The sequence below is a fragment of the Vanellus vanellus genome, assembly GCF_965231255.1.
Source record: "Vanellus vanellus genome assembly, contig: HAP1_SCAFFOLD_118, whole genome shotgun sequence".
Classification (NCBI taxonomy): Eukaryota; Metazoa; Chordata; class Aves; order Charadriiformes; family Charadriidae; genus Vanellus; species Vanellus vanellus.
Window position 1 is genome coordinate 265,744 of NW_028127117.1, and position 9,487 is coordinate 275,230.

Here is a 9,487-nt window from a genome sequence, read left to right on the forward strand (position 1 = left end):
AGGAAGAAATTCTTGACTGTGAGGGTGTTGGACCCCGGCGCAGGTTGTCCAGAGAAGCTGTGGCTGCCCCATCCCAGGAAGTGTTCAAGGCCAGGTTGGACGGGGCTCTGAGCAACCTGGGCTGGTGGGAGGTGTCCCTGCCCAGGGCAGGGGGGGTTGGAACTTGATGGTGTTCAAGGTCCCTTCCAACCTAAACCATTCTGTGATTCTGTGTGTGCGCCCAGGCGTGCGCATAGGTACGGAGTGCAGCATGTGGGTGTGCTGGACTCGTCCCGCTCACACATCACCGCTTGCCTGCTGCGGCTGTAGCCAGATGGGCCCCTCAACACCCCAAACCGTGCATGCTGCCTGTAGCAGTTCTGTTTTCTGGTGTATGTGTTTTGGGAAGGCCCTGGTGGCAAAGGGCTGCAGAGAGCGGGGTGGCAGTGAACTTCCCCAAGAGGTCGCGATGCCACACAGGGCTTTTTCTGTCAGCAGACAGCGCTCGCAGCCAGGCGCTGCTGCCTGCCGCGGGGCCTGCACAGCCTCGTCCCGCAGGCAGAGCGTTCAGCGGGGGTCTGTCGGGGGTGTGCCATGCCGGCTTCTGCCTCCCCTCCTGCCGGGAACCCCCCATGGTGCCCCCCCTTCTGCCAAGAGGCCACCGGGCCCGGTGCCCGGAACCAGCGACTCTGTGACATCAGCCCCGGGAACAAGAGCACCGTGGGCAGCGTGAGCACTGCGGGCACTACGTCGGCTGCGGCACTGGTGGCGACAGGCCCTCGGTTCGCTTCTTGCAGGTGCCACGTGCCGCCACTGGCAGCAATGAAACTGCTCCTCGTCGTCGTCCTGCTGGCCCTGTGCTGGCCTGTGCAAGGCGCGTGGCCACAGCTTCCCCAACCCCGCCTGGGAGCCTCAGATCCTGGCCAGCACCCCGGCTGCTGGCACAGCTCCTCTGCGGGGCTCAGGCAGAAACAGGGGCGCACGCACGCCCGCCCCAGGGGGTTCCCTGGCCCTGCTGTCCGTGCAGCGCCTTGTGGGGAGGGAAGAGGGCTGACCTTCAGCCTGAACCGCAGCACGCCGTGGAGCAGGACAGTCATGAGTTTCTGGTTACAGAGGGACCTGCGGGCTCCGGCCCATGGCTTACCAGTACGGCATGTCGCGCGTGGTGGGTGGCACCGATGCCCGTCCAGGAGCCTGGCCCTGGATCGTCAGCATCCAGGACCCCTGGGAAGCAGGCACGGGGCACATCTGCGGAGGGTCCCTCATCAGCCCACAGTGGGTGCTGACGGCAGCACACTGCTTCATCGAGGCCAGGTAAGGAGGGCCAGGGAAGGGGGGTGTCCCCACCACCCTCGCGGGTGCCCTGCGCGCAGCACCGCCTGCTACTCCCATCCCGGTTCCTGCCAGTACGCCCAGTGCCTGGGCACTGCCGAGCCCAGCCCAGAGACTGCTCAGGAGAAGGCTGGGCTCGGGCCACTGCTTCCTAGCAGCCTCCAGCGCCACATGGCTCGTGCCTAAGGCATGCCAGGGCGGTGGCAGCCTGCGTGGCACTGCTCTCCTCTCTGCCCTGGGAAGCAGAAGGCAGGGAACGGCGGGGCTGCTGCAGCGCGTGGCTCCGCTCCCTCTGACCCCCCTCTCCATCTGCCTTCCAGGAACATCAGCATGTGGCGCGTGGTGATCGGGGCCACCCAGTTGACTCGGCTGGGCCCCGAGGCCCAAGTGCGCCATATTAAGCGGCTGCTGGTTCACGAGCACTACAGGAATATCACGCAGAGGAACGACATCGCCCTGCTGGAGCTGGACCAGCCGGTCCAGTGCAACTCCTACACCCAGCTTGCCTGTGTGCCCGACGCCTCACTTAGAGTGTCAGAGCTGCGCACCTGCTACGTCAGCGGTTGGGGCGCCACCACTGCAAGATGTGAGTTCCCCAAAAGTGCTGGTGTCCTGAGTGCAAGCTCGGCACACTGGGGAGAGGGGTTGGGCTTCCCGAGAGCGGAGGCGAAAGCCGCAGTCAGGCTGTGGGGACGTATGCCTCCGGAGAGAATGGGCTGACCCACCACCCAAAGCCAGACAGAGGGGAAACACGGGCACAGTGCCTTCAGGACGCAAAGCCAAGCCCTAGGGAAGGGGTTCACCCAGGCAGGGGGGGAGCTGCTGGGGCTTCATTGCTTTCTGTGCTCACAGCTGCAGGGTCAACGGATGTCCTGCAGGAGGCCAAGGTCCAGCTCATTGATGTCAACCTCTGCAACAGCAGCGGGTGGTACAGAGGGGCCATCCACAGCCACAACCTGTGTGCTGGCTATCCGCAGGGTGGCATCGACACCTGCCAGGTAGGACATGCTGCAAGTCAAGCCTCAGCAGCACCGGCAGCCCTCTCGCAACGCCCAAACATCGCCCGGCACGTGCTTGGCCTGGCAAGTCACCCTGCCACCGCTGGGTCTCCACCGCTGCTGGGGCTCACCTCCCCTTCCCCAGCTGCAGGTCCTTGCCCAGTGCCCGCCTTGTCCCAGAGCCCGGGGACGCTGCCCAGAAAGCCCATCCCGTGCTCCCGGCAGCCCATAGGTCCAGATCCCAAAGCATCCCCCTTCCACACAGCCGGGAGCACTGTGCAGAGATGAGAGAGCGCCCGACCTTACAGGCCCTCCACCCCCTCCCAGACGAGGCTCTGTAGGCTCCAGCGCCGGAGCAGCGCCGTTGTGTGCAGTGAGCAGAGCTCTGGCAGGTGCTGGGAGAGAGAAGGAGCCGGCCAGAGCGCTGACAGCGGCCACCCAACACCACCTCAACCCTCTCTCCTCCCCTGCAGGGTGACAGCGGTGGTCCTCTGGTGTGCAAAGACAACAACGCGGACTACTTCTGGCTTGTTGGGGTGACCAGCTGGGGGAGAGGCTGTGCCAGAGCCAAACGGCCCGGAGTCTACACCTCCACCCAGCACTTCTATGACTGGATCCTGGTCCAGATGGGACTGCGCCCAGCACCATCGGCTACTACAACACCACAGCCAGTCTTTACTTCAACCCCCTATCAGAGGCCAAGGCCAATACCCACACAGTCGGGCGGGTTTGCACCATGTCCATTTCCATGCCAGAAGCTGGTGGAATTTTTTAAGCTGCTGCAGGAGCTGCTGCAGGTCCTGTGGGGGAAAAAGACTCGAGCAGCATGACAAACAGGCTCCAGAGCAGGCTGCGCTGTTCCACGACCATTTCCTTCTGGGGCAATGCCTGCTGAGCCAAAGGCAGCCTCAGTGCCAAGGCCTGCTCTGTCCTGCCCGCGCTCCTCTGAGCGCAGAAGGGCTGATGTTGACTCGGTTGTAGAAATAAAGTTCCTCATTTTCACAGCTGAGCGTGCTTGAGTCCAATTCAGTCTCCGGTGCAAGGCAAGGACTTGCGTGCCCGGCGCCTGCCAATGAGGCTGCAGGCAGACAGCAGGGCACGAAGGGAAAGAGTGACTCCCAAGGGCTGAAACGGTGCCTGGTCAGAGAGGAGGGTGCTCAGAGCCACCATGGGACGGAGAAGACTGGCACATGGGAGACAGGAAACAGTGATGTGACCTGCAGACAACTTTGGGGGTATGCATTAAGGCACACAGCTGGAGATTAGGGCCCAGTGTAAGCCGTAGCTAATTGAACAGACGGTGTGAAACTCCTGAGCGTGACAAGAGAAATTGCTGACCACAGCAAAGAGTGAGAAGCCAACAGGGCTCTCAGTCCCAGAAGGAAGAGCCGGATTTCAGGGGTAGTTAACGGGGAATTGATCCCCCCTTGTCTCCATTTTCCCTGCTTGAACATCCCCCTCATCTTCCTTGACTCCTCCCTTTCTCCTCCCTTGTCTCTCCTCCCAAACAAGGGACCCACCCCAGGTCACTTCCTCTCCTCCCAGGTTTGCTCCATCGCTGAAGAGATTTGGTGTTTCAGGTGCTGGTAGCTCGGTCGCCTGGGACCGCCATGGCATTACTGATGCGGCTTCCTGGGCACTGCTGGCCCTGCTAGATGCCTCTGCCCACACGGACCCCAACCATTCCTCCAGTTGTCTGTGCAGTGTGGCCACTCTCATCGTTCCTCCTTGACCACCTGCCAAACGTGGTGCTGGAATAGCAGAGTACCCACAGAAGAAGGTTTGCTCCATCGCTGAAGAGATGGGGTGTTTCAGGTGCTGGTAGCTCGGTCGCCTGGGACTGCCTCGGTCCCCGCCACTGCCTGCATGCATGTGGGCCACCCCCACGTACTGGGTCCATTGATTTGGACAGGTATGCCACTGGTTTCCTTTCTCCGCCCCGTCCCTCCATTAGGACTCCATGCGCTATCCCTTCTTCCACGTTTACAAGAAGGTGAAATGGTTTTGGTTTCTTTTTTTTTTTTTCTAGGGAGGGGAGGGCTAAAACCAGGGCTTTTATTAGCTTCTGTTTCAGTTTTTGTAATGGCTCCTGTTTGTCTTCTGTCCACTGTAGTGGACCTTCTTTTACTAGTTTGTCATACAGAAATTTTACTAATTGAGTGTAGCCCTCAACCCATAGTCTACAGTACCCTAGTAACCCTAAAATCTTCCTTATTTCTCTTTTTGTTCTTGGGACACTTAAAGCTGTAATCCCAGAAATTCGTTCTGGATTGATTTCTCTTTTTCCTCCACTAATTAAATGCTCTAAATACCTTACTTCCTTTTGTACAAACTGCAGTTTTGCCTTTGACACTCTTAATTCGTGTTATCCTAAAAAATTCAGCAAACGTATCGATGTCTCTCTGACTTTCTGCTCTTTCTCTCCTGATACCAACAGATCATTTACATATTGCAAGATTCGTACTGCGGGTTCTGCCTGGAACTCCCCTAAAATTTTCTCTAGTGTCTGTCCAAATAGATTTGGGGATTCTGTGAACCCTTGAGGCAGGGAGGTCCAGCGGAGTTGCTGCTTCCTCCCAGTGTCCGGATCTTCCCATTCAAAGGCAAATAAGTTTCTACTCTCCTCTGCTAACGGACAGGCCCAAAAGGCATCTTTAAGGTCTATTACACTAAACCATTTACGATTATGCGATATTTTACTCAGGAGGGTATATGGGTTCGAAACCACAGGCTGCCGAGTCTGTACTTGTTTATTGACTTCTCGTAGGTCTGTGACTAATCTCTATCTCCCCTCAGCCATCCTGACCGGTAGAATTGGACTATTGTAAGGTGACATCCAGGGTTCCAACAATCCATCCTTCAACAATGAATCAATTTCTGGTTTTAGACCTTTCCTCCCCTCATAAGATACGGGATATTGTTTTATCCTTACTGGCCGGTCCTCTTTAACTTCTATTTTCGTGCGGGTTCATTTACTTGTGCTGTTTTCTTCTCCTGGCAACGCCAGCAGCAGAGCGGTCGGAGGAGAAGGGTGAGTGCCAGGCTGGTGGTGCGGAGGGGCGTGAGTGTGATGTGCGCGGTGGCCCCGGAGGGCACTGAGAAGGGTCGGTTGGTCTGGCTGTGCGGGAGGATGTTCTGCCTGCGGCAACCGCCTGAGCAAGCGCGGCCTTGGGGAAGCATCTGGTTGAGCGTTTGTTGGTGTGCTGGAGAAGAGCTGGGCAGGTGTCCCAAAGGGCAGCGTTTGGTGGGACCTCCTTCACCCCAAAGCTTTGTGGGACCTTTTTGAAGCCACCCTGGTGAGGCCTCTGCTCCTTCCACCCAAGTACTTTATATTTCACACCATGGAGTGGTCATTTCTGACTGCATCCTCAGCAGGACCTGGGGCCGGTGGCTGTAGCTTCAACTGTGGAGCTGTAGAGACCTGGCAAGGATGGAGGAGAAGGAATGAGGCTCCTGGTGAAGGGAGGGAAGTGAGGAGGTGCAGTGTCCACGCTGGCCTTGAGGACTGGCTGGGCAGGAGAGGACATGTTGGTGTAGGAGCCATGGAGCAGCCTGTGGCCAGAAGCAGAGGGTGGACACAGGGAGCATGGGCTCAATGTGAGAGGGAGCATGACCTCGGCGCAGCGCGTTTAACTAGAGGGCTGGGAGCGAGAGTGGCGTCCAGCATGGGCAGGGGAGCTGGGTCTGCTCGTCCTCCATGTGAGAAATGGTGGTTTGCAGGTAGCATCTGGTTGCACTTGCTGGAACGCAGAGCAGGAGAGAGTTGTGTCCTGGTTTTCCCCTACAAAGGCAAGACATGGGTGGAAACGTGGCAGTGGGGAGGGACTGGGAGTAACTGGGACCTCCCATCCGCCTCCCAGCCCCATCGCGCTGGGATGGGGTTGCATATCACCCCAGGGTTTCAGGGCTTGAAGGGTTGTCCCCGTGTCCCTGCCGGGCTCACAGTGGTGGCATGCTGCTCTGCGTCAGGCTGGGGGTGGCTGGGAAAGGTCTGGCACGCTGGGGCCATCACTGACTCTCATTTTCTCTCCCACCATAGAGCTCCTGGGCGTACCTCTCAGGTCTGTACGGAGCCCCCCTGGCCGGCGCCTGCTCCAGGCTGAACAACCCCAACTCTCAGCCTGTCCTCCCAGCAGAGGGGCTCCAGCCCTCACAGCATCTCCGTGGCCTCCTCTGGCCCCACTCCAGCAGGTCCATGTCTTTCCTATGTTGGGGGCTCCAGAGCTGGATGCAGTACTCCAGGTGGTGTATCACCAGAGCAAAGCAGAGTGACAGAACCACATCCTTCGCCCTGCTGGCCACACTTCTGATGCAGGCTGGGATATGTGTGGTTTTCTGGGCTGTGATCACGCATTGCCATCTCATGTTGAGCTTCTCATCAGTCAGCACCCCCAGGTCCTTCTCCTCAGGGCTGCTCTCCATCCATTCTCCGCCCAGCCTGGATTTGTGCTTGGATTGCCCCGACCCAGGAGCAGGACCTTGCACTGGGCCTGGTTGAACTTCATGAGGTTGGCATGTGCCCACCTCTCCGTCCTGTCGTTAGTAGAAGGCCAGGCCTGCAGCACCCCGGTTATCAGCCCAGCTCTGGTGGGAGGGGATGCTCCTACATGGGGAGGTTGCCCTGTGCTGGGGGGGGACATCCCACCGAGGGAAGGTCTTGCCGAAGTGGGGGCCGCACTCATGCTCCCTCTCCCTCATCCCTCCCCAGATCGCCCCGTCAGAAGGTCCCGAGGGCAGCGAGCGGATGGTCATCATCATGGGGCCGCCCGAGACTCAGTTCAAGGTGCACTGGGTGGGGGCTGTGGGTGGGGGGGACAGTAAGGGCCAAGTCGAGAGCATCCCTGTGGTCACCACGGTGCTGCCAGCCTGGCTTGGCCTCCCTCAGCACCAGGGGAGCTCTTTGCTGGGTACCATGGTTTTGATGCTGCTGGACGTGGGAACATCATCAGCTTTGGGGATGGAGGGGCACAGCGGGCACTGCCTGATGGTTTTCCTTCCTGTCCGTCTCCTCCCCAGGCCCAGGGGTGAATATTTGGGAAGCTGAAAGAGGATAACTTCTTTAACCTGAAAGAAGAAGTGAAGCTTGAAGTCCACATCAAGGTGCCTTCCTTCGCCGCCGGCCACGTGACAGGCAAAGGTGGCAAAACGGTGGGGGGTGGTGCCCCGGGCATGCAAAGTTGGGCATCAGCCGTCACCCCTGCCCACCCCAGGGGGACAAATCCCGGGTGCTCAGTGGTCTCAGCGATGTCTTGACCCTCAGCCCCCATGTTCTGGTGGTGGTTCTCATTGGTCCCAAGGAAGGGGGAGACACACAGGGTGCCTGGTGCCGTCGTGACTGTGGCAGTGGAGGATTTTGGCTCTTCCACAACAGAAGCCTCTTGTGGTTCGCTCCAGGTGAACGAACTGTAAAACTTAACCAGCGCGGAAGTCATTGTGCCACGAGACCAAACCCCGGACAAGAACGAGGAGGTCATCATTAAAATCATTGGGCATTTCTTTGCCAGTCAGGTACAGTTTGGCCGTGGCTTTACCCGAACCTCCCCGGCCGCTTTTGTCTACCGAGGAAAGGCACAGGGCTTGCTGAGCCCAGCAGCACCCGAGCACCCTGCCACTCTTCTTTTGGGAGGTCCCTGTGTCCCCAAGATGCACTGAAGGTGTTTCGGTAGCTCCCCCTGGCTGTGCGAGAACTGAAATTGAAGATTGGCTTGATTGAGCTAAAAATGGGTGTTTTGAATGCCGTGCAGAGCAGCACCCAGGGTGTGAATGGACTCCTCTGTGCAGGCAAAGCCACGCGCATCCCACCTGGGTGCATCTTCCATAACCTTGTCTCCTGTCCACTCGAGCAGGATCGCAGCCCCCCAGAAAAATTCAGGTGCTCTTGAGGAGCGATGGAGGAAGCACAAGTTAAAAAAAAACAAAAACAAAACAAACAAAAAAAAACAACACCCAAAACCGCCCCCAGAATTAATTATGGCTTGTCCAGAGTGACAAGTTGGGAGCAGTGAGATGCTCGGTGGGGGCTCGGGGGTGGGTGGTGGTGGGAGAAACAGTGCCCTGACCCCCACCTCTTGCTTTTCCCCTCTCCTCCCCAAGACTGCACAGCACAAGATGAGGGAAATGCTCCAGCAGGTGAAGCAGCAGGAGCAGAAACACGCTCCGGGAGCCCCGGCCTCACAGCACAGCAAGGGAGGCTCCCGCCGTGCCGCCCAGCACCGCCTGATGAATGTAACCCCACTGCCGGACAACCCCCTCCAACCTCCTCCACCACCCCCAGCAGGTCAGGGGAGCAAACCAAAGACCCCCCCAAACACACAGCCCCCCATTCCCCGCGGCGCTGCGAGGATGCACAGCCGAGGGGTACGGGGAGGGCTCTCTCCATCCCACAGCCTCCCCCTTCCTCCTCCCTCGCCTCCCGACGCTATCCCTTTAGTTGGACTAACAGAGGCAGAGAGAGAGAGAGTTTTTAGTATTTTTTTTATTATTATTTTTAATTTACTAAAAGCCACCTGTTTTTCACCTCAGGCACAGCCGGAGGAGCCAGAGGATTTTTCAGTTTTGTAAGGATTTTAATTTATTTTTTTTTTTTTTTCAGAGGGGGTGGGGGCGGGAGGAGGATGTTTGGTTTTTAGCCAAAGCCGGCTTTTCTCGAGGTTAAAGGACAGGAACTAGTCCAGTGGTTCTCTAATGCCCGGTAGAGCAGGGATGTAGGATTGCCAGCAGGGGGTGAAACCCCCCATAATAATTAAAGGAGCGTTAAAAAGCGATTTCTTAAGGGCTTTGAGAAGAGCAGTGCCTGTATGAGCCAAGAGAAGGGATCCCGTCTCCTCAAAGAGGCATTTCTCTTTCACGCGCCCTTTCCTCTTTGCTTCCCTGAGTCCCAAACTGGGGTTGGCATCTGCTGCGTCCCCCTGTCCCGGCTGTCCCTCTGTCCCTTCGCTCTCCATCACCGCCCCGACGCGGCTGAAAGATGCGGGTTGCAGGAGAGAAGGGGGGAAAGAGGGGCGGGGGGTGTCCTGGTTCCGGCAGGGATGGGGTTAATTTCCCCGAGGAGCCGGCAGGGACACAGGTGAGCCATGCCCGGGGCTGGGGGGAGCTCGCCGGGGGAGGGGGCGGGAAGTCGCGGCTGGGAGCGGGCTGCGGCGGTGCGGGGCCGGTCGGTGCGCGGAGGCGCCGTCATC

General features: G+C 58.5%; 1 protein-coding gene across 1 annotated transcript; it reads left to right on the plus strand.

The window, feature by feature from the left end:
- Positions 1–1,114: 1,114 nt before the first annotated feature.
- On the plus strand, positions 1,115–3,139 carry LOC309685463 (acrosin-like; the record flags this gene model as incomplete). Its single annotated transcript, XM_082501226.1, has 4 exons — positions 1,115–1,293; positions 1,632–1,897; positions 2,164–2,309; positions 2,783–3,139. The coding sequence occupies 4 exons, from the start codon at positions 1,115–1,117 to the stop codon at positions 3,137–3,139; spliced, it is 948 nt and encodes a 315-aa protein (XP_082357352.1).
- Positions 3,140–9,487: the final 6,348 nt, after the last annotated feature.